This window comes from Pan paniscus, chromosome 7 (genome assembly GCF_029289425.2).
Source record: "Pan paniscus chromosome 7, NHGRI_mPanPan1-v2.0_pri, whole genome shotgun sequence".
Classification (NCBI taxonomy): domain Eukaryota; kingdom Metazoa; phylum Chordata; class Mammalia; order Primates; family Hominidae; genus Pan; species Pan paniscus.
In genome coordinates, this window is record NC_073256.2 from 38,315,296 (window position 1) to 38,340,152 (window position 24,857).

At 41.7% G+C, this 24,857-nt stretch overlaps 1 protein-coding gene across 5 annotated transcripts in view; it reads left to right on the forward strand.

Moving 5' to 3' along the window:
- INTS10 (integrator complex subunit 10) overlaps nucleotides 1-18,614 on the forward strand; it is a 34,938-nt gene extending 16,324 nt beyond the window's left edge. For 3 of the 5 annotated variants that reach the window (XM_063607128.1, XM_008977286.6, XM_063607130.1), the window contains exons 13-18: nucleotides 3,605-3,713; nucleotides 9,391-9,470; nucleotides 10,619-10,781; nucleotides 12,246-12,339; nucleotides 15,711-15,788; nucleotides 18,196-18,614. In XM_063607128.1, the coding sequence (XP_063463198.1) occupies nucleotides 3,605-3,713; nucleotides 9,391-9,470; nucleotides 10,619-10,781; nucleotides 12,246-12,339; nucleotides 15,711-15,788; nucleotides 18,196-18,352 (681 nt within the window). In that variant the 3' untranslated portion in view covers nucleotides 18,353-18,614. The remainder of the gene's footprint in view (nucleotides 1-3,604; nucleotides 3,714-9,390; nucleotides 9,471-10,618; nucleotides 10,782-12,245; nucleotides 12,340-15,710; nucleotides 15,789-18,195) is intronic. The other 2 variants (XM_003823627.7, XM_063607129.1) reach the window with 1 other exon arrangement.
- Nucleotides 18,615-24,857: the final 6,243 nt, after the last annotated feature.

Here is a 24,857-nt window from a genome sequence, read left to right on the forward strand (position 1 = left end):
TTTATTACTTAATCTGCTAGTGAACATCACAATGATTTTGTTTTACGTAATTTTCTCTTTACTACAGCTTCCCTGAAATAAGGCATCAGTACTTTTTACATTTCTTGTTCATTGTTCCATCTGTTGGAGGATTTTTATTTTTATTATTATTTTTCTTTTTATTATTATTACACTCTTGTCTCTTCTGTTGTACTTGGAAACACAAGGCCATTATTAAGTGGGAAATGGAGATTTATATTTAGCTTACTCAAACTTCAGATTCTCTCTTTAAATGGTAATAACACGCCCGGGTGTGGTGGCTCATGCCTACAATCCCAGGACTTTGGGAGGCTGAGGCCAGCACATCGCCTGAGGTCAGGAGTTTAAGACCATCCTGGCCAACATGGTGAAACCCCATCTCTATTAAAATACAAAAATGAGCTGGGTGTGGTGGTGGGCACCTGTAATCCCAACTACTTGGGAGGCTGAGGAAGGAGAATCACTTGAACCTGGGAGGTGGAGGTTGCAGTGAGCCAAGATTGCGCCACTGCACTCCAGCCTGGGTGACAGAGCCAGACTCTGTCTCAAAAAAAAAAAAAAATGGTGATAATACCCAATAGGGGCAGATTTATAAATGGGTGTGTTTCCTCCAGGAGGTTTTAAGCCCTTCCTACTACAGGGTGGGGACTATGTTTTTATCTTTGAATTCTCATGACACCTACCACAGTACAATAAGTGTTTGAATTCAGTTAAAATGATAACCGTGTTGTTGTGTGTGCAAGGACTGTATAAACTCAAGGCCACAGCATAACACAAACTGATTTCTTCTCACCCTCTATATGTTGTTGATCACTTTGTGATTAAAATCCCTAAATGTTTTTTAACTTGAACTTTGAAATATGATTACTAATTTGTCATTATGATCTTTAGAAAGGAACAATTGGAGAATGTGTAAAGCATTCAAAATTGAAAATGCTTTTCCACCATTATTTGTATAATTATCCATCAGTTACTTAACTCTAAGTTTTAATTAATTCCTTTTAAGAACTTAAAAGGCAGCACGTATTTACTCACACCAACATATATATCTCACGTAGAATTAGCTATACTGCATACTAACTTCATTGTAGTAGGGAATATAAACTACTAAACAAGACAGACTTGTCTAACTTAAACAAGACAGACTCATTTCCTTTGAGGGCTTAGTTCCAACCTCTGAGTACATCACTATTAGGCCTATGGGCAGTGTCAGACTGACCTGATTCCTGACTTCCCATCTTTAGCCCAGACTCAATATGTGCAGATGTAAGTGTCCTTAGTTCTCTGGCTGTCTTTGTCTGCTTGGGTTGCTATAACCAAATACCATAAAGTGGGAGGCTTGTAAACAATAGGAATTCATTCCTCACAGTTCTGGAGGCTGGGAAGTCCAAGGTGAAGGCATCAGCAGATTCAGTGTCTGGTGAGGTCCTGCTTCCTGGATCATAGAAGGGACAAGAGAGCACTGTAGAGTCGCTCTGATAAGGGCACGAATCCCATTCATGAGGGTTTTGCTCTCATCATCTACTCACCTCCCAAAGGCTGTCCCTCCTGATGCCCTCACATTGGGGGTTAGGTTTCAACATACAAATTTTGGTGGGAATGTAGACATTCAGACCATAGTACTGGCCCTTAGACACAAAACTTTCAAGTCTTGATGGACTCTTACTCTAGCGAATCCTTTTGATTCTTCCAGTGTGATACTAATCTCTTTGCTATATTACCTTGTATTTCTATTGTCACCACCCTAATCCATGCCTTTTAACTAAGTTTTTGGCCTATAACCCTTTTTCCAACCCTATAAAATTATAGTCGTTGCTTTCTGAAATACTGCTTTCATCATTCTACTTAATTGAAGTATTGGTTTTCTTGGTGCTCAGTGTTGAATCCCGCTGTTGGCTGGGGAGTAGAAGCAGGGTGTGGGGAATATGGGATCCCTGAATTCAGGGGCACATGGTTTGAGTTAGGGAAAAAAGTATAAGTGTTTGTATAAGACAATGAAAAAATCAAATATTAGTTGATAGTCCTCAGTCATAGGTACAATAGGCATTCGGGGAAGGGTGTTTTCTTTGTTGGGTCCAAAGACAACTCAAGGAAAGATTGATAGAAAAGACTGGCTGGAGATGGGCATCGAAGGATGGCAGCTCATAGCTCTGGAGTACAAGTCCTGGCTAGCTCTGTGACATCGGTAGGTTACCTCACCCAGGCCTATCCAACTCCAGAGTTCAAGTTTTCAACTACCAGGCTGCTCATCTCTCTAAACTAGAGCTTCACAACCCTGTGGGCATAGGTGGGTTCTAGAGGTGCCAATATATGGATCCTGCAGCTTTTGGGGCAGTCAGCCATGACCTAGGGCTGCTGGGGCCACCCAAGGTCAATTGCTGCCAACCCTGAGCAGCCACACACAGATTACTTTCAGGGTGTGCCACAACATGAAAAGGGTCGGGAAGCATGGGTTTAAATCCCCACTTCCAGGAGTTCAACAGTGAGAACACATGGACACAGGGAGGGGAACATCACACACTGGGGCCTGTCAGGGGGTCGGGGGCAAGGAGAGGGAGAGCATTAGGACAAATACCTAAGGCATGCAACACTTAAAACCTAGATGACGGGTTGATAGGTGCAGCAAACCACCAAGGCACACATATATGTAACAAATCTACATGTTCGGCACATATATCCCAGAACTTAAAGTACAAAAATAAATAAATAAAAAATTACCCAGAGACCCAGAGATGTCTCTGGCCTTTTGCATAAAAGAAGAAAAAAAAAAAGCTCCAATTCCTCCTCTGGAAAATAGAGAACAAAAGGGTTTGCTTGACACAGATAAAAGGCTCATTGCATGGAATCTCATTGTTGTTAGGAGAATTTGAGTAGATAGAGAGGGAGTGGTGATGCGGACTGTCTGGATCAAGGGCAGCCTGCACAGAGGCACTCGAGGCTCCTCTCCACCAGCACTGCATCCGTCCAGTGTCTCATCTGTGTCCTAGACCAAACCTCTGGCCCTCAAGTAAATCACCTAAACCCACATATAGCCCTTCCCCATGTCTTTCTCTCCTGCCTGAAAGGCCTCTTTTCTGCATTCCAAATCCTTCCTCTCTTTAAGGCTTAGGTCAAGATAACCTTCCTGCCTGAAGCTTTTCTTGCTAGTTTCTCCTGTGTGTATTTTCTCCTGCATTTTAAGTTATGCTCTATATCATACTCCTTAGACCTCTGCTACGTTTTTTATTGTTAGTTTTTCTATGCAGTGAGTTAGTCAGTATCTTTCAGGCAGGGACATCTTTCTTTTGGCTGCTGCTGTGCTGTTGAACACCTCAGTACTTAATGCTTGGTTAATTTTTAAGTTTTGTTTTTTTAATAGCAAAGAATGGATTAGTGTTCCCTCTAAAGTCTAGTACATAGCTTTGAGTCTTATTCTTTACTCTTTCTGTATTCACTATTGAGCAGTGGTAATGATCACATGGAGAGGTAGAAATACAGACCTCCATGTACACATTGCCTGATTGTATGCTGCAAATATTTTGGTACTTTATTTGATTTCAGTTCAGAAAGCTTCAAGTTAGTTCCTTTTTGGTCTTTTCTGCTTTAGATGACATGTGAAAAAGTCCTTGATTTGATGTGCTACATGGTACTCCCCATTCAAGATGGAGGCAAATCCCAGGAGGAACCCTCGAAAGTAAAGCCCAAATTTAGAAAAGGTACAGTGACATGTTTTATGACTATTTTGTAAAAATAGCTTTAGAAAGCCAGGCACGGTGGCTCACACTTGTAATCTCAGCTACTCGGAAGTCGAGGCGGGAGGATAGCTTGAGCCCAGGAGTTTGAGACCAGCCTGGGCAATGTAGTGAGACCCCATCTCTTAAAAAATTTTAAAAAGAAAAGAAAAATAGTTTTAGGACCCAAGGCTGAACAATGTTTTACAGTTCCTAATGAGATAATACTGCTGCAGGGCTTGCCAAATTGTATAAAAAGTTAATCCCTTTCCAAGTTTTTCCTTGGCTCTGATTTCATGAGCAGCTGTAAATGTCTTTCTTCCAAAGCTCTCTTCACTTCCTGAGTTTGTTATCCCTTTGACAAATTTCAGTGAACTCTTTTTCCTATCTTTACAATTCTAGAAAAATGTGTAGATGATTAATTAGGAGGTATCTGTCAGCATATCCCTCTGAAACCATTCTGAGCTTCAGCTCAAGCTTCATGTTGCTTGAAAAATGAAATGTACAGCTGATCTGAGTTTGTTAGAAAAAGATACATAAATTAAACTTGAAGAAAATAGATGACAGGAAAGAATAATGCTAAGAGCAGAAGTCAATGAAATAGAAAACAAAATAGAGAACATTAATAAAACTAGAAGTTTTTTTTGAAAAATATTATAAAATTGATAACCCCCTAACGAGATCGATAAGGAGGAAGGTAAACATAAATTACCAGTATCAGAAATGAAAAAGGGAATGTCACTACAAATCCTACTGAAATCAAAAGGACAGTAAAGGAATACATTATGAAAAACTTTATGCCGATAAATTTAACAACTTAGATGAAATGAAAAAGTTTCTTAAACACAATTTACCAAAATTGACACAAAAAATAAATAGAAAATCAGAATGTTCTGCCAGGAATGGTGGCTCATGCCTGTAATCCCAGCATTTTGGGAAGCCAAGGATGGCAGATCGTTTGAGCCTAGAGGTTCGAGACCAGTGTGGGCAACATGGTGAAACCCCATCTCTACTAAAAATATAAAAATTACCTGGGTGTGGTGGTACACACCTGTAGTCTCAGCTACTCAGGAGGCTGAGGTGGGAGAAGCATTTGAACCTGAGAGGCAGAGGGTGCAGTGAGCCGAGATCACACCAGTGCACTCTAGCCTGGTCAACACAACCAGACTCAAAAAGAAAGAAAAGAAATCAGAATGTTCAAGAAAGAAAGAAAGAAAATAAATAAATAAATCAGAATGTTCCCTTAGCTATTAAGGAAATTAAATTTGTTATCAAAAACCTTCCACAAAGAATTCAGGTTCAAATGGCTTTACTGGTGAATTCTATCAAGAATTTAGGAAGAAATAGTGCCAATTCTACACAAACTCTTATCAGAAAATAGAGGAAGAGTCCCAATTCATTTTTAAAGGCTGACACAATAACCCTGATAGTAAAACCAAACAAGAGTATCACAAGAAAAGAACTTTAAAGGCCAGTATCCATCATGAATTATAATAGGTGTCAAATCCTTAACAAAATATTAGCAAATTGAATACAGCAATATAGAAGGACAATATATTATGACCAGGTATACCAGGAATGCATAGGCATTTGAACATACAAAAATCAGTGGCCAGGCATGGTGGCTCATGCCTGTAATTGCAGCACTTTGGGAGGCCGAGGCAGGAGGATCACGAGGTCAGGAGATAGAGACCATCCTTGCTAATATGGTGAAACTCCGTCTCTACTAAGAAATACAAAAAATTAGCCAGGCCTGGTGGCAGGCACCTGTAATCCCAGCTACTCGGGAGGCTGAGGCAGGGGAATCGCTTGAACCCGGGAGGCGGAGGTTGCAGTAAGCCGAGATTGCGCCACTACACTCCAGCCTGGGCAACAGAGTGAGACTCCGTTTCAAAAAAAAAACCAAACAAACAAAAATCAGTGTAATTCACTCCATTAGCAGACAGAAGGAGAAAAATCATGACTGTCTTAGTAGATGCATACAGAATTCAATATCAGTTCATGATAACAAAAATCTTAGCAAACTAGGAATAGAAGGAAACTATTTTTTAACATCAAACTTAACTATGAAGTATTGAATGCTTTCCCCCACTAAGATTAGAAACAATACAAGGATGTCTGCCCTCACCACTTCTGTTCAATAATCTGGAGATTCTAGGCAGTACAGCAGGCAAGAAAAGTGAATAAAGGCATAAAGATTTGACAAATATGAGTACCTTTATTCACAGTTACATATTTTGGCCAGGCATGGTGGCTCATGCCTGTAATCCCCGCACTTTGAGAGGCTGAAGCAGGAGGATTGCTTGAGCCCAGGAGCCCAAACCAGCATGGGCAACAAAGTGAGATCCCGTCTCTACAAAAAATTTAAAAATCAGTCAGGCTTAGTGGTGTGCACCTGTAGTTCCAGCTCTCTAGAGGCTGAGGCAGGAGGATCGCTTGAGCCCAGGAGGTCAACGCTGTGGTGAGCTATGATTGTGTCACTGCACTCCAGCCTGGGTGACAGAGAAAGATTTCCCTGTCTCAAAAAACAAAAACAAAAAACCCAACACAGTTACATATTTGGCTATGTAGAAAACTTGAGGGAATCTCCACAAATCCCCAAGGCTGGGCGCAGTGGCTCACGCCTCTAATCCCAACACTTTGGGAGGCCGAGGCAGGTGGATCACTTGAGGCCAGGAGTTTGAGACAAGCCTGGCCAACATGGTGAAACCCCATCTCTACTAACAGTACAAAAATAAGCCAGGTATAGTGGCACACACCTTTAATCCCAGCTACTCAGGAGGTTGAGGTGGGAGAATCACTTGAATCTGGGAGGTGGAGGTTTCATTGAGCCAAGATTGCACTACTGCACTCCAGCCTAGGCGACAGAGTGAGACCTTGTCTCAAAAAAAAAAAAAAAAAAAATTCCAAGACGTTTTAGTGTATAAAAAATCAATTCAATTTGTATGCTATTAATAAGCAATTAGAAAATGAATTTTTTAAGATACTATTTCTAATAGCATCAAAAAAACATAAAATACTTAGAGGTAAATTTAATGAAAGATATGCAAAACCTCCACTTTGAATATCAGAAAACATTTCTGAGAAAAATTAAAGATTTTTGAAAATGGACAGATCATGTTTCTATATCAGAAGATTCAATATTATTATGGTGCCAGTTCTCCCCAAATGTATCTGTAGATTCAATGCAATTTCAACCAAAATGACAGCAGACTTTATGGTTTTTGGTGGTTTTTTGCTAGAAGTTCACAAAGTGATTCTAAAATGTAAGTGGAAATATTACATAATCTAGAATAGTCAAAACAGTTTTTAAAAAGACACAATTAAGTGACTTATACTACATAATAACAAGACTTAATATACAAGCATAATAATCAAGACAGAGTTGACAAAATATCGACATAAGAATGGAGAATCCAGAAATAGACCTGCATAGATTTGATCAAATGATTTTTGATGAAGGCATCAAAGTAATTCAATAAGGAAAGGAAAGACTTTTCAACCAATGGTGCTGGAGCAGATTACGTTGTATATGTTTGAAGTTTTCTATAACAAATGGTTAAAAAAAAAATCTAGCCCAGACTTCTTCAAAAATTAAGTATTTCTGCAGAACAGAAAGTTTCTGGTTGAAACTCATGACCCTGTAGATGAAGACTCACAGCTTGAGAAACACTAATCTAAGGTGTACAACTAGGAGGCAAGGCATATAATTAGGTAATGACATGTTCAACTTGGTAATGCTAAGTTAGTTTCCAGAGTGGCTGCATGACTTTATATACCTTCCAAAAACTGATTAGGTGGATAGGACTGACCTAGCTGACTTCAAGACTTATTTTAAAGCTTTAGTAATTTAAGACAGGGTAGTATTGGCACAGGGGTTGACCAGTGGAACAGCATAGAAAACTGAGAAATAGATGACATTAAAATTCAGTGGGGGAAGAATGAATTTATTCAATAAGTGGTACTAGAACAATTTATTATCCAAATGTAAAAATGACAATAAAAAAATGAGATCCCCTCCTTCACACTACATAGACATCCTTTAAATTTTAAGGTTGAAATGTGACAGCAAAAACTCCAAAACTTCCAAACTTTTAGAAGAAAATTTAAAAATAGAAAGATTAGTAAATTTGATCACATTAAAATTAAAATACCAACACAGGCTGTTACAATCAAAGTGAAAAGATAAGGCATAGACTGCCAGAAAATTGTCTATCACACAAAATCAACAAAAACTTAGTATCTAGAGTTTTGAAAGAGTTCCTTCAGACCAGTAGGAAGCAATTATCCAATCCCCATAGAAAAATAGGCAAAGGACAGGAAGAACAGATTCACAGGAGCAGAAATCCAAATGGCCAAAAACTATTTGGAAAGATTCTCAACCTTTTGTCATATGGGCAATTCAGAATAAAACAATAAACTACCATTTCACACACATCAGAATGCAAAAATTGAAGAGGATGTGAAGGAACACAGTGCCACGTGCTTCTGGAAGGTGTATAAAGTCATGCAACCATTCTGGAAACCAACTTCCCATGACCAAGTTGAACATGTCGTTACCTAATTATTAAATGTACCTCGCCTCCTAGTTGTATACCTTAGATGAGTGTTTTTCAAGCTATGAGTCTTCATTTACAGGGTCATGAGTTTCAACCAGAAATTTTCTTTTTTAATGAGATAGAATTTAATAATATTTTAAGACGACATCTCAGACAAGAAGAGAGACTATTATTCCATGCACCTTTTGTTTTGGATCTATCACATTATGTAAGTATGTGTGTACAGGATCCCATGTGAAAAATATTATTTATTTCTTGCTATCTTGCCTCTGAGTAGAGAAAGATAACAGACATAAAGAACACAGACCAGAAAGGAAAGATTGGGATTTTGCTTTGAAAGCTGTTGCTTAAAGTTCTTTCCACAAATGTACAAGAATATGGAAGAATGTATATTTATCATTGTAATAGTAAAAAATTGGAAATGTCAATATCCTCTGTAAAAGGAATGCAGACAACAGAATACTATATAACACTGAAAATGAATGAACTAGAGCTATGTGTATTGATATTGACCAGTTGATAAATCTGAACCACATGAAGTTGAGTAAAAAAAGCAATTTGCAGAAGGATACATACAAAATGACACCATTTATATAGTAGACTGAAAGCATGCAGAACAATCCATTGTTGTTTATGTGTGTAACAGTCATAGGAATGACAACCACTGCCTTCAGAATTATGGCGACCTCTGGGATGGAAGAGAATGGGATCAGAGAAGGATACACAATAGGCTTTAACTGATTTTGTGATTATTGATATTAGAAATGTTTAAAATTAAGATATTAACATTTCATGAAGCTCAGTGGTGAGCACACCAGTTTTATATTCTCTCTATATAACTTTCTGTATATTTGAAATGTTTTCTCATAAAAAGTATTTAAGCAAGTTTAGGAAAGAATATTGACAAATGAAATCTAGAGATCATCAAAAGCCAATTTCACCGTCACAAAGTATAATTATGTTTCAAATATAATTGAAATTGTGTGACTGTTGCATATTCTCTTTTTTGTTGTTGTTAATGAAAGCATCTTAAACAGTTGCCTTTCAAAGCTGTTATCTTTGATAATAACGTACATTAACCTAACATTGTGGACTTCTGTTAGGTTCGGATCTGAAGCTCCTGCCTTGTACCAGCAAGGCTATCATGCCATACTGCCTGCATTTAATGTTAGCCTGTTTTAAGGTAAGCTTAAAGTTGATTAGCTTGAAAAAAATGTAATTTCAAATATTATTCTCATGACTCGAGAACTTGAGAACCTTGCTAAGGATTGTTATTTTAGTACTTTTGAGGGCAGGCCCAAACAGTTAGAAAAGCACATGGGCTACTAATTAACAAATCTATATTAAATAATGACTGCGCTAGGCAAAGAGAAGTAGCAAGTTCTCCCCGTCCTCAAAAAGTGTAATAGTGGGACAGATATGCAAATAACCTTGACTGTTGTAGTGTTTGGTAAATATTTTATCAATAAAAATATATTAGCTACAAAGAAAGGGAATACAAATTACGGTTAGGTTCATGGAGGGATGATGAGTTTGTCATTGTAAAGATGTGCTAGATGAAGCATGTTAGGTGTTGAGATCAACACCAGTAACGGCCCAACAGTTGGGAAAGTTCCAGGACTTGAAAGAACGCCAAGGCCCTTGGCTGCAGGTAGAGCAGAGCCTTAGAGCAGGGAGGCTTCATTGTTTCTGGAAGGTTTGTTGGCCAGAGAGTAAAACATTGGCTCTCCACTTCGGTGCAGTAACTCCCACTTAACTCATCATCCATATCACTTTTTTAGGGCAACAAAAACAATTTAAAGTGTGATTTTATGCATAACCGCTCATTTGAAACAAAAACTTTTGACCATTTCTTTAGTTCACACTTCTGCTTATTTCCTTGTGGCTCACCACCTTTCCTTCTCTGCAATCCCATGTTCTCTACAAACAGTTCTCTCCTGGATGGCCTCTTGCCCACCTTCCACTCCCATCTGCTCCCTTTCAAAGAAATCTTCAGATTTATTTCTCCATTACACAGGATGAATCAAAGTTCTCTGCCCCTGATTCTCATATACAAAAGCTTCAGGCCCACCCATGTCCAACTGCCATCTACACACTGCCAGCAGCTGTGCAGAGGGAGCCTGAGGCTTCTTTGGTTAGAATCCGCCCTCCTTAGAAGGCAGCTGTGATGTTTACCAGCCATTTCGTTTTGCCTTTGTTTCCTTCTTACTCTAATGACCTTTATCACACATTTGCATATACAGCATATTTTTGGAAAGTGATGTTTGCTGTATTTCAGATTACCCTGTGACTTCCTTTTCCTTCTGTCTTGTATAAATCTTTGTCTTGCAGCTTAGAGCTTTCACAGACAACAGAGACGACATGGCATTGGGGCATGTGATTGTGTTGCTTCAGCAAGAGTGGCCACGGGGCGAGAATCTTTTCCTGAAAGCTGTCAATAAAATTTGCCAACAAGGAAATTTCCAATATGAGAATTTTTTCAATTACGTTACAAGTATCCTTTTTTCTTGTTTAAGCATAACACATTCTGATTTTCTTTAGAATGAATACATGATAGAAAAAGAATGAACCATTCTGGACAGAAATAATGATTTTTACTATTTTGCAGCGAAGAGAAGGAATGGGGATTAAAACTGGGGCTGTGGCAGTTGATCTTCTCAAAGTCATAAAAGACGTGATTCAAGGAATTGGGAATCTTACAACCCTCTTCCATTTTCCACTGCTAGGTGACTTCTAAGAAGGTACCCAAAATGCCTCCAGTAATAGCCTACAGGTTGCTGATAGGTGCAGCTTGCCTGGTTTAGTCAAGGAATATAATACTAATAGTTCCTCTTCTTCCATCTATCAAAAGAATGCCTCCTATAGCCTCTGGGGACAGTGGCTGTGCCCTGCGATCACTTGTTAGGGCACCCTGCCATAGCTGTCTTACCTACCAATGAGTACCCACCAGAGATGCTGCACAGCACAGTAGCTGCTCCTGACATTAGGTAATGCTGTATTTCACACTGTTTTTTAGGGAAAGACCTTTGAATTAAAGGTTAGTTATCAATTTGGGTGTTTTTACTTCATTGTTTATCTTATTACATTATTTCTGAATCGCAAGGAATCTAAATGATATTCTTGTTCAGGTGCTCAGAGCAATAGTTTTTATTTTTATTTTGTTTTTTTTAGAGTTGGGGTCTTGCTGTGTCACCCAGGCTGGAGTGTAGTGGTGTGATCATAGCTCACTGCAGTCTTAAACGCCTGGGCTCAAGAGACCCTCCTACCTCAGCCTTCTGAGTAGCTAGGACTACAGGTGTGCACTACCATACCAGGCCAAAGTAATAGTTTTTAACCATGGTTTGGGACAGATATCTTTTGAGAATCTAACGAAAGTTACATAATTTTTCACTAGAAAAATGCATACATGAATGCCATCGACATATTGCATAAAATTTGGGTGACTCACAGAAGCTTCCTCCTCTAATGCATCTAAAAACCCTTGCACCCCAGTTATGAAGAAGTAATCACTTGATTTTTATGAATTTTATGTTCTGTAACACCAAACAATCCTCCCTACTTTCACCTCCTCTTTCATTTCTTATTAAGAAAACAAAAAAATTTTGCTCTTGTGACCATGTAGTATTAATTATTATTGATATGGAAAACATGTTGTCCTCACACTCTTTAGCCTGGCACATCTCATGCCAAGAGTTATCTGTGTGAGGGAGTTTAGTGGGTATAAGAATCAGGTTTTGGCATCAGACAGATCTGGGTTCAAATATGGAGTCTGCAGTTAGTGGGGTAGCAACGGGCAAGTTACTCAACTGCCAAGACCCCATTTCCTTATCAGAGAGAACTGGCACCTTTTTTAGTGGGATGGCAATGGGCAAGTTACTCAACTGCCGAGACCCCATTTCCTCATCAGAGAAAACTAGCACCTTTTTTTACATGTGGTTAACCTGAATCTGGCCTGCAGATATTGATATGCTGGAGGAATTTGCCTACTTGAGAACTCAGGAAGGTGGGAAAATTCATCTGGAATTACTACCCAATCAAGGAATGCTGATCAAGTAAGCATGTTCTCTTTTGCTCTTCCATGCTGAGTGCTCACCTTTTGTGTCTTTGTATGAAGTATTTGTAAATGTCTATACCTATCAAAAATTTAATACAAAGGACTTTAAACCTGGTCTCTGTTATGACAGTCAGTTTGATTCTGGGTACCCTTTGAAAAACTTGCATTTCCTTAACTACATTTCTTAAAACACTTTGCTTAAATTGGGGTATTTTTGTCACATTTGCAACTTTTTCACTAGACAAAAGTCTCATTCATGATATCTTTTCCTTTCAAAAATTTATAGGGTGATTCTATAAGTTTCTGATTAGTCACAGAGTGCCTTTAATTAAGAACAGTTGTGTGGCCAGGCATGGTGGCTCACGCCTGTAATCTCAACACTTTGGGAGGCCAAGGAGGACAGATCACCTAAGGCCAGGAGTTCAGGACCAGCCTGGCCAACATGGTGAAACCCCGTCTCTACTAAAAATACAAAAAAAAAAAAAAAAATTATGTGGGCATGATGGCGGGCACCTGTAATCCCAGCTACTTGGGAGGCTGAGGCAGGAGAACTGCTTGAACTCAGGAGGTGGAGGTTGCAGTGAGCCGAGGTCATGCCATTACAGTCCAGCCTGGGCAACAAGAGTGAAACTCCATCTCAAAAAAAAAAAAAAAAAAAAAAGAAACAGCTGTGCTTAATTAAAATTGTGCTGGGTTAGAAAAATTCTTTAGGAAAAACTACAGACTTTTTATTTATAAACTACCTATGAAGCCCTCCTATGCAGTCCTCATTACTTACATAACACGAAGTATTAATAGCCAGGTGTAGTGCCTCTAAGAACACACCTGTCCCAAGAAATGATGGTGGGAGTGGTTGGTCTCCACCATACTCCCCTGAACTCACAAGATGTTACTAAAATTCCGGGTTGGCCCAGATGAAAATGCCAAATTAGTGACCATTTATGATTTTTAAATAGCTCATAAATCTTGCTTCTCTCCTTCAATCCTCATTGTAGTTTGGGTAATATATCCTCTCTGCTGTAAATGCCACGTGTAGTTTTATTTTCATACTTCCTCCTTTGCTTCCTGCACATTCAGTGTGTCTGTAAGTCAGTGTTAGAGTTTCTGCAAGAGACTGAATCCTGAATGAGAAGAAAGTACTGCTAAAACTAAAAACATTTTTCTTTTTCCCTCAATTGTGGAATAAACTAGTTTTCAGTGGTTGAAAGCAAAAATCCACATCTTGTTCTATCTTGATAGTCTTAGAAATGCCTAGGGAAAGAAGTAAGAAATGTTCATTTTAGATTTCTGTAACCTCAGTACTTTGCTGCGTAGCAAACATTTCTTTTTGTGTCTAGCAAGAATAGGGTCTTGTGGACTCCATTCTCAAGAATGGAAAGATTAAGTGGTTTTTTCTCCTTCATCTTATAAGTGTTATTAAATTATAAACTTTTAAAATAAAAGAACAATGCTCTTTTTAAAAATACACGAGACCTTTCTGCATTGGGTTGCTTAAGCAGGATGGACAAGGACTGGCATCTTCCCATCCCCATTTACTTTTCTAAGATCGTGAATCGAAACTTTGGGAAGAATAACTATGTTGTTCAAAATATTCTTAACAGTGTTTGGGGATAAAGATTACCTTTGGATACGGAAGCCCAGGTAACCCCTTTTGTATTGTGATTTGTTTTCTAGACTTTGAAACTGGATATACAAATACACCCTGAATCAAGCTTTTTAGTTAATTCCCATCAGCAGTCACTATACGAGTTAATATAGAGACAGCCATAGTGGAACCGAAGTCTGTGTACATAGGATTAAACCTACAGATGATTATCACTTTACCTAGATAATGCCTAACTGTTAGTGCAGGTGTGAGAGATGGATTGTCAAAAAATCAACAGTTGAACCTCAGACTTCATTGTACTGAACCTTTCTTCTTCTACCAGTTTTTACTGAGCTGAAGAGTGACATAAGTCCACGTGGACAAACCCTAGGATGAGGAATGAGAGCAAGGGGAGTGTTGGGTACCAGCTAGTATCACAGGGAAGAGTGTTTGGAGTTGTTTGTGTAAAGGATACCCATCATGCACTTCTAACTAGTGAGGGATAACTCCAGGGTCTCCCACCTTGATCAATATAACCCTTAATTTCTTCTAACTTTCTATAGAAGACAAGCCTCTTAGGAAGGCTGCAGTTTCATCAATTTGGAAGCAGGAATAGGGATTATTCCCTAATGATCTGACCTCGTAGGGATTTGCCCAGTCTTCACTGTGTGAATCTCAAGCTTAATTACTTATGCCTAAATTAACATGGTAGAAAGCACACTGCTTAAGCCAGAGAGCTCTTCCTAACTGAGGAATGGTTGGAATCTTTATTAAACAATCTAAATTCCTTTTCCCTTTGGGTTCCAAACAAGTTCTCTGAAGCCATTACAGACCTTTTGGGTGGTCCCTCCAGATGAGTGGCAGAGATGTTGTGAGCAGTGTACACTTCTCCCCGGGGGTAAGGCTGTGAGTCTGCCCTAGCTGTGGCATCTGGGATGCAAGCAGGTACAGTACCAACACTGAGGGCACCCGGTGCTTCACTCAAAGGAGGGAGAAGCTTTTAATCTGTTATACAGACCTTTTGCTCTTAAGTATTTTAAAATAGAGAAATGTTTCTGTGCTGATAAATGCAGTATCTTAGTTGTATTAGAGTGGATTAAAATGGAAAACAATGTCCTACTTATACTCTGAATAGGGTGGATAATAATGTTCTATGAGGTGATCACCAGCTAACACACTAAATTTTTGTTGTTACAGAATTCTGCACAGCCATGGGTCCCGGACTCTTATTTTCCCCCATCTGTTCTCAATACGTTTTTGAAATTGAAACTCACCCTTTTTTTTAATCAAAAACATTGCCAGACCATTTAGTCCTCTTGGAAGGGCCTCTCCGGTGGGGCTTCAGTCCTGTTAAAGATGGTTACCAGACATCACCAGGTTGAATGCTGGGACTGGTGTACCGTGAGAAGAGTGGAAAGTAAAGAGGCTGGCTTTGAAAATGTGTCTTCTCAAAGGCTGCCCCTACTCCCTATTGCCATTCAGCTGCATTCCATCATCCTCTTCCTCACTGGTCGCTTTTTATACCACATCAAAAGGGGGCTGAGCTCTGGGACCAGGAACTGAGACGCCTCTGGACACGCACCAGCAGCAGCGGGTGCAGTGAGGGCTGGCTAGCTTCTCCCCAGTCTCCTTAAACACCCAGCCACGGCCAGGGGCTTGTTGAGGTTAATGAGTTTCTGTTTAGTCTGCTTCTAGTCTTGTGTATTTTCTCTGGAGTGTTGTTTTTGCAGTGCAGGGTGAGTCGGTGTGGGTGTTTGAATGCTGCTGTTTGCTGTTTTTTAAAGGCCTTCTAGCCCTCCCATGGGGTTGCTGCAGCAGGAATTCTTACCTGTGCTTCAGCCCAGCATACAGACTGCTGACAGGTACCAAGTGGAATAAACGCCCGCTCATAGTGTGCTGTTTGTCAACATGTTCACTGCCCATGGTTCTCAGCTCTTTGTTCCTCAGTGCTCTTTTTCATGCTTTCTTTATTTTTTAATTTGTTCTGCATTTTGGCAAACCATCTGGTTGTAATATTGTAACATTTCTTATTTTTTTCCATAAGTTGCCAGTGTGTTTGTGTTCGATTTAAAAATCATTATGGATCTGGAAAAAACAATGAAAGCTATATAAATCTGTATTCAATTAAGTGCACATTAGCTTAGGTGCACTATGATTCTCTTTTGATAAAACTTTAAGGCTTTCGGTCATATATATTTAAGGATGCTGACGTTTATTTTAAGTACATTTTTATTTGTGGATATTCATATGAGTGACCAATCATTATGGTCATATTAGCAATTAGTTGCCTGGTATCTAAATAGGCACTAATGTGTTTTTTTTCCTGCTACTGATGTTTTTTCAGACCTTACCTTTCTGAATCGAAAATATTTGATAGGCTAAAATGCCACATTTATTAGCTGGCTTATCCTGTTCTTAAACCACAAAAGCTTACTAATTCTCTTTTTCATCCAAACTTACCAAAGTGATAGCACTTCTAATAGAAATATAATTGAATTGTGCCACTGTTTATATATGGAGATAATACAATTGGACCCTGATCTGCAGGATGTAGCATTTAGTTATATTTTTAGTGGTATTAAAAGCAGGGTTTATTAGCCAGGCCTGGTGGCATGTGCCTGTAATCCCAGCTACTCGGGAGGCTGAGGCACAAGAATTGCTTGAACCCAGGAGGCAGAGGTGGCAGTGAGCTGAGATCATTACCACTGCACTTCAGCCTGGGTGACACAGCAAGATGCCATCTCAAAAAACAAAAAAAAAAAAAAAAAAAGAAAGAAAGAAAAAAAAAGGAGGGTTTGCCCTTTAGCTAACTGTCTGCAAGTGCCAGTAACCACCGCTTGGTCAGAGGGTCAGCTCCAGTTTGAGGCTGCAGCCTGGGACCCAGAAGAGCAGTATCTCAGGGCAGCATAAATGGTTTGCATCTATCCTGGTGGGACCTCACTGATGCTATGTCCTAACTACTGAGCTACCCATCCAGATTTGACGAGAGATAGTCACAAAGAAGTGTGCATTTACCCCACGGCCCTGCTGTTTTCCCCTGTAGTTCTTTAAAACATCCATGGGCATTAGAAGGTTCTGTGATAGCTTTACTTATCTAACAAAGCTGGATTTTTTTTTTCTTTTCATCTGTTGTTTTACAACTTGGTGACTCCTGTTGTCCTTATTTGATATGATCATTAATACAAGTTTTTAAAAACAGAAACATTTTAGAATAATTTTAACACTTTTATCTTGCCCAGAACATAAAAAATCTTCATTTTCAATCCTTATAACTTTGTGTGAGGGAAATTAGGCAGCAGGGTGGGAAACAGAGGTGACTTTTATTTGTCTAAGTCTACCAAATTGCTGAACTAGTAGGTAAAACTCCCTTCCTCTTAACTGAGCTGACTGATTTTTGCTAGATTTTTCTTTTCCTTTCTTCATTTTGTTTCTTCCGTTTCCTGGGATTTCATGTGTGATTTCTTTTTCTAAAGCACAACCTTTGGGGTGTAGTTAAGAGACCTTTTTCCCTGTGTCCCCACCACCCCTTCCACACATGTGCAGGTCTCCCCTGAGTGCCCAGACAGCGTAGGACCACGCAGTCCACTCCCTCTGCCCCTCAGAGATTCTGCCTCTCTCTCCTGACCTGTGCCACATTCTTGTGTCAGGACCCCACCTCCCGCTGTGTTTTCTTCAACATATGAGAGTCTAGATGGGCACAGCATTTAAAGGAGCTGCCCTATTCTGGTGTCCTGGGGAGAGAGACGTGCTTGTGACCCCGGCTGTGCAGGAGCCCTGAATCTTTCTGGGAGCACCAGCTGCGGGGGCCATGGTGGGAGCTCACTTGGGTGATTGGCTCATTCAGGTCTCCTCCCTCCTTGCTGCTGCCTCTGGAGGGTCTGCTGGCCTGGCTGGACATGAGCTCTTTGTAGCCAGTGTGGACTGGACCCATTTGGCCCTAAGTAACTGAATTGTGTACCAGTCAGCAGTAGGGATGCATAACACCAGAGCTTCACTGATTCAAAGGCAAAGCAGGTGGCATTTTACTGAACAATTAAATGTTTGAAGTAACCTTTTATAGAGTGAGAAAGATGTCTGTCTAGTTTTAAGTCTTTCTGAAGAGGAATGGGCTGGAATGTTTGGTTGGTTGCAGCTATTCTTGTGTTCTTTTTAAAATATCTGAAATTATACTTAGATATGGGGCAGGCTTTATTCCTACCCAAGTAGCAGCGATCAGCGATGCTGGTGCTAACCCCTGGTCTTTGTCTGTTTCCCTATTGCTGACCTCAGGCACCACACTGTAACTCGAGGCATCACCAAAGGCGTGAAGGAGGACTTTCGCCTGGCCATGGAGCGCCAGGTCTCCCGCTGTGGAGAGAATCTGATGGTGGTTCTGCACAGATTCTGCATTAACGAGAAGATCTTGCTCCTTCAGACTCTGACCTGAGTGGAGACCTTTCCACCAGACACAGCTCGGGGCTGTGTAATTGTAGGAGAAGACACTCAGCAGTGATTGCCATGGCACAGAGCCGTGGTCATTGTTGCTGTTACAAAGAAGAAAACCATCTGAGTTCTAACTCCTTGGTTGCTTAAAAGTAGTTGCCAAGAGTCTGAGAAGCTATTTCTATTTTTAAGAGTCATTTTTTGTAATTTTTGTAAAACAAAAGTCCCGATCTGTTTTGTAAATAAAAATCATCCTAAAATTTGAAGTTTTTAAAAATTTAATTCTTATGAGTTTTTGAACAGGGGTGCATTTTTCTTCTTTTCTAAGCATATAGCAAGGGGAAAAATCCAGCATAATTGAATTGAGTAATGAATTTTACTAATATAGATACTTACTTAAAAGACATATGTCTTCCATGACCTTAAGATTTTATTTTCCATAGTTAGGCTTTGGTCGGTATTACATATCAACATAATATTAGACGTTTTCATTCAGGTGATCTCTTTTTTAGAAACAAGGTCTCACTCTACACCCAGGTTAGAGTGCAGTGGCACGATCATAACTCACTGCAGCCTCAAACTCCTGGCCTCAAGCAATCCTCCTGCCTCCAACCTCCCAAGTAGCTGGGACTACAAGTACACACAACCATGCTCAGCTGTTTTTTTTTAATTTTATGTAGAGACAGGGTCTCACTATGTTACTCAGGTGGGTCTCAAACATCTGGCCTCCAGCAATCCCACCTCAGCCTCCCAAAGTGTTGGTATAACAGGCATGAGCCACCATACCTGGCCTCATTCGGGAAGTTTTAACACCAAAAACATTTATGTAAAAATGAATTTGAGCCTGACCTCTCCCCACTGACGGTCCCCTGAAGGAGAGGTGCTCAGGGCTGCTGAAAAGCCCAGGACAGGAAGTGGAGGTGAGAGGCGAGGTGTGGCAGAGCAGCCTCCCCATTGCTGTCTGGCTCCAGGAAGACCCTGCTGCTGTGCCAGGGTGGCCCACTGGTTTCTACCCAGGGGCTTTGGAGCCAGGTGGCCTTGTGTGGCTTTGCATCCTGGCTTTGCCCTGCCTTTTACTTGCTATGTGACCGTGGACAAGGTAACTTCTGTGTGCCTCAAGCGCTTTGTCTGAAAACGGAGCTGAGTGGTCCTCCCCTCGCTGGTTATTGGGAGGATGAAATGTTGCTCCACGTGAAATGCTTGGGAGAGGGCCTTGAGTGTAGTTAGTGCTGGCCAACATTAGCTATTAGGCTAATTTTTTTTTAATTAGGCTAATGTTATTTTCCTTTTGCTCTTCATGAAATTATACAGAAGACAAACATCAATAAAATTTGTTTCAAGGGAGTATTTAATGAAAGAGCTAAGAAGTTTTGCAGTTACTCTGCATAAAAGGTCTTAGAAATCTTTTCTAAATAAAGATCCTTTTTATAGCTATATTAAAATCAATAAGATGGTTTCAATAAGAGACATCTGATCTCAAAAATATCAACTAGCTTGTTTTGCAGTGTTTATCAGTGTAATATGAGTTTATTACAAATATATAAGCTATCCTTTTTTTAGTCATGGGATGTGCTGCCACCTAAAAGCTCCCAAATTAAACACTCTCACCTTTAGGTTTTCTAACACTATTAGGGTTCTTCAGAGGGACCGAACTATTGGATAGATGTATATATGAAAGGGAGTTTGTTAAGGACAATTAGCTGACATGATCAGAAGGTGAAGCTCCACAGCAGGCCGTCTGTGAGCGAAGGAAGAAGGAAGCCCACAGTGGCTCAGTCCAAGTCCAAAAGCCTCAAAAGCAGGGAGGCCAACAGTGCATCCTTCAGTCTGTGGCCAAAGGCCCGAGAGCCCATGACCAGCTACTGGTGTAAGTCCAAGAGTCCAAAGGCCAAAGAACCTGGAGTCTGATGTCCAAAGGCAGGAAGCATCCAGCACGGGAGAAAGATGAAAGCCAGAAGACTCAGCAAGTCAGCTTATCCCACCTTCCGCCTACTTTGTTCTACCCTCGCTGGTGTCTACCCAGCTTGAGGGTGGGTCTTTCTCTCCCGATCCACTGACTCAAATGTTAATCTCCTCTGGCAAAAGCCTCACAGACACACCCAGAAACAATACCAGCTATCTAGGCATCCTTCAATGCAATCAAGTTGACACCTAATATTAACCATCACGAACAGCTTCCTCAGCTCAGTGTTTCAGGAGCAGTGCACATCACAACAAGACTTTCTAATACCCCAAAATGTAGGTACTAGCTAAAAGAGGATTAACCATCTTTTTTAAAATTCAGTGGTGCCACTTCTCTGTGAAGAGGCTGCAGGGAAAGGGCCACAGAATAAAATGGAAACTCAGACTGAATTTGCAGAAAAAGAAGGAGCTGGGAGAAAACTGCAGACCTCTCAGCACATAATGGCTCCATCCAAATTGCTGCACTAAGAGACCTGACCAAACTCTAGCTTGGCTACCAGCAGCTTAAGGCCATGACCCCAGTCCCGCTTAAAATGCCTGCCTGAGAAAGCTCCATGCTACCAAAATTTATTCCAGACCAAACCAGGTGATAGGCAGATAGGCCCCTGGACTCTCTCTTAGAATAGTTACTTTAAAAAGGTTGCAATTACACATTCTTTGCCCTTTGAGATGCAAAGCGACCCCCCAGAGCTGTTTTCTCAAGAACCCAAGAGCCAGCTTTTTGAAATCCATTCAGGGAGTCAACTCTTGCTCCCAGTCCCTGTGACAGGGAACATTTGAGCTGGGTTTGGACCACTGTAACATTTAGACTCCTACAGGAGATGTACTGTTGCCATGGCAATCCTGCTTCCTAACAAAGGAACTGCAGGCTCAGGCTTTTGGTGTCTTCTTGTCTGAGTAACCAATGAGGCAAAGCTACCATCGGGATGACCTTAAGGCAGGCAGAAGATAGAGCGGTGCATAGGAGGCTTGACTGACCTTGGATATCTCGTCCCAGACATTCCCCTCACCTGGCAGCGGGGTGCACCCTGCGTGCACAGCATCCTCCTCCTACGCTTAGGCCCATCTGGATGTAGAGTCCCTACTGGGAAAAGGGGAACTGCCAGAAAGAGACACCTGCCCCTCGCTCGTCACCAAATGCAGGTTCCTGGGGAAAATGATGCTAGTAAGACCTGCCTCTGGGTTTCCTAAGCAGCAGAACAGCTCCCTCGCTGCAATCCATTGAAAGTCAGTCCTGGACACCAGGGTTTGTCCACCCATATGGAGGCTCCAAGCATCTATGCATCTATCCCTCTCGATCCCTAGGACTTCGGACCCGGAGCCACACTGTGGGGCGGCAGTGATCAGGTACCCTCCTGGCAACCCGACTCAATGCCCCGCCTCCTCGCCACCCTGCCAGGATGCACCCTGGGCTGGGACAAAGTTGGGGAGTGGTGGGGATAGCAGAGATGGATGGGTAGCCCCCTGCATCCTCAGGGTTGACCACCAGTCTGCCAGGCTCGGTCTCTCTTCTGCAGTCCATCAACCTCCAAAGACTCACATCGATAGGCCCCTGCCTGCCTTAGGCCAGGGGTCCCCATTAGACTGTAGCCAAGGGACAGCCCATTGAGACAGTGGACTAGCTCAAGGCCTCGAGCTGCTGGGTCGACCAGTTGTCCGGCTGCCACCTTAGATGAGAGGCTAGGGCCAACCTAGAGAGGGGCCCACGGGGACCCAGACTGGCAGTGGGGGTAAAACAGAGAATCATTCCTCAGGTGGGGTGGGGCCCAAGGTTTATGGGAAAATGTTATTGTTATTAGAAATATTTATCTGTAAATATGAAATCACAGAAATTGTAATACAGTCTTCTATAACATTAAATATAAATTATAGAGGTTATAAATGATAAATCCATGTGAAAAACAAATAAACGTGAACAGTTATTTTTATTTTTTTAGAGACAGGGTCTTGCTCTGTCACCCAGAGTAACAGTCACCCTGGAGTGCAGTGCCACGACCATGGCTCATGGCAGCCTCCTGGGCTTAAGCGATCCTCCTGCCTCAGCTTCTGAGTAGCTGGGACCACTGGCACATGCCATTATGCCCAACTGATTTTAAAATGTTTTATAGAGACGGGGTTTCACCATGTTGCCCAGGCTGGTCTCCAACTCCTGGACTCAAGAGAACTGGCCACCTCCACCTCGTAAAGTGCTAGGATTATAGGTGTGGGCCACTATGCCAGGCCTGAAGTTATTTTTGTCACTGTCACTCATCATGATTGTAACTATCGCTGTTATGATTATTCGTTGTCGTAGCTAGAGCAATAAACACGCTGAGTACAGCTCTCTGTCCACAAAAGGGTTCCACCAATGGGAGGCAACGGAGGAGGTGTTCAGGGCTCAGAATGTCCAACCTTGCAGGGCACCACTGTCTCCCACCCATAGCTGGCCCTGGCCCAGGGCCCTCTGGAAAAAAAAAAAGTCAAGGCCTCCTGGACTGTGGGGGTCGGCCCCCTCCAACCCATTCCAACCAGGGAGCTCCAAGGTGGAGGCCAGGCACACGCTGGGCACTCTCCGCCAGCCTTGGGCCAAGAAATGTGACCCAACGTGAGTAGAGCCAAGGCCGGGTGTCCTCACCACCTGTGATGGCTTCCGTGGACACAGACTTTCGCATCCCTTGCCAGGAACAAGCTGGTGGCTGCTTTTATGTAATCCATGAAGGTCACCCAGATGGCCAGACCTGAGCCTGGTGAAATGGGGGTGGGAATGGGCCAGGGTTGGTGCGAAAGGGCAGCTAGAGGGTTAAAAACTGAGACTGAGTCCTCAGGTGGAAGGTGCAGGATGGAGTGTCAGGTGTGAGAGTGACTCACGAGGTTTATAGTAATGAGAATATTTTTGTTATTTATAAACATAATTGTAATTAATACATATATAATTATATAAGTATTATAAATGTATAACTTTATTATACATAAACTATATAAAATACAAAATATTTATCTATAAATTATATAATACATAAATATGTTATATAAATTTTGTTTTTGTTTTTGTTTTTGGGAGAGTCTTGCTCTGTCACCCAGGCTGGAGTTCAGTGGCATAGTCTCGTCTCACTACAACCTCTGCCTCCTGGGTTCAAGTGATTCCCCTGTCTCAGCCTCTCAAGTAGCTGGGACCATAGGCACATGCTACCACACCCAGCTAATTTTGGTATTTTTAGTGGAGGCAGGATTTTGCCATGTTGGCCAGGCTGGTATCAAACTCCTGACCTCAAGTGATCTGCCCGCCTCAGCCTCCTAAAGGGCTAGGAACACAGGTGTGAGCCACTGTGCCCAGCCCTGTATGTCATATAAATTCTGAAATGTAAATTAAAGTATAGATTATAAGAATTTTATAAATATTAATAAGTATATAAAAGTAATTATTGTCATTGCTATTTATCGTTATTGTAATTATTACTATGATTACCAATACGAGTTGTTATAGAAATACTGAATAAAGTTTCCTGTCTAGGAAAGGTATTCAGTTGACCAGAGATGATAAAGAGGGTTTCCAGGCCAATGAATTGTCTCAATTCACTGGTGAGCACAGGAAGGCCGTGAGCAGCCACCAGCCTGGAGAGCCTACCCACATCTCCACAGTGATCTGCCCCAAATGCTCAGGACTGAATCCAGACCCTCCCTCATTTTTGACACCCACTTCCAAGTTAGGGTCAACAGGGGAAGCCAAATACACTGACCCTCATGGATCATGCGGAACGCACCTCTTCTTGTCAGTCTGCCTCCAGCCATTCCCAGATCAGCCCGCTCCCAGCAGGATGCACCCTCCTCTTTTCCTACCATAAAGCTTTCCTACTCCTCTGCCTGCCTTTGAGTCTCTGCCAAGCACAAGCTGTTGTGGTGGCTGCCTCTTACAATAGAGAGCGAGCTCTCGATTAATAAACCTTGTTCTCATGTGGGTGATCTTTATCTCCACAAAGGTTATGACACAGCAGCCTTTTGGTGCCTCTGTGTCAGCCAGAAACCTCTGTGACTGGCAATGCAGGGTCCTTGCTCAGCTCTGGGTTCACCGCCTGGCTTGCTCCACCCACTTGTCCTGGCAGGCTGTATTTGGCTTGTGCTCCTGGCCTGGATCCCATGCCCACCAGCTCTTCACTCAGCCTGCAACTGGTCTGCAGGCTGCCTTGAACGGCTTCTGCCTTGGGCGCCAATGTCTGGATAAGGGGGATGCAGCAGTGCCTGAAAGCTTGAAGATGCCAGCAACCACAGAGCCCCAAGGGGTGTTACAGCCTTTTCCTCAGGGATTCCTAAAGTGCTAGGACTTTAGGCTCAAAGTCTCCTTTGAGCCCTCAGGAAGCATTACAGCTCATTTGCGTTACAGCTCATTCATTCCCATCATCTGCAAGCTTCAGCGAATCAGGTCATGTCCCAGCTTGTTTGGTCCTGCCGCCCTGCCCAGGCCCGTGGCTTCTTGGCTGATCAAGTTCTGCTGTCACCACTTCCTGTCACATGGGGCAGCCATCTGGCACCAGTGGAGGGTGGGAGGACTACAGTGCTACAGCTCTTTTCAC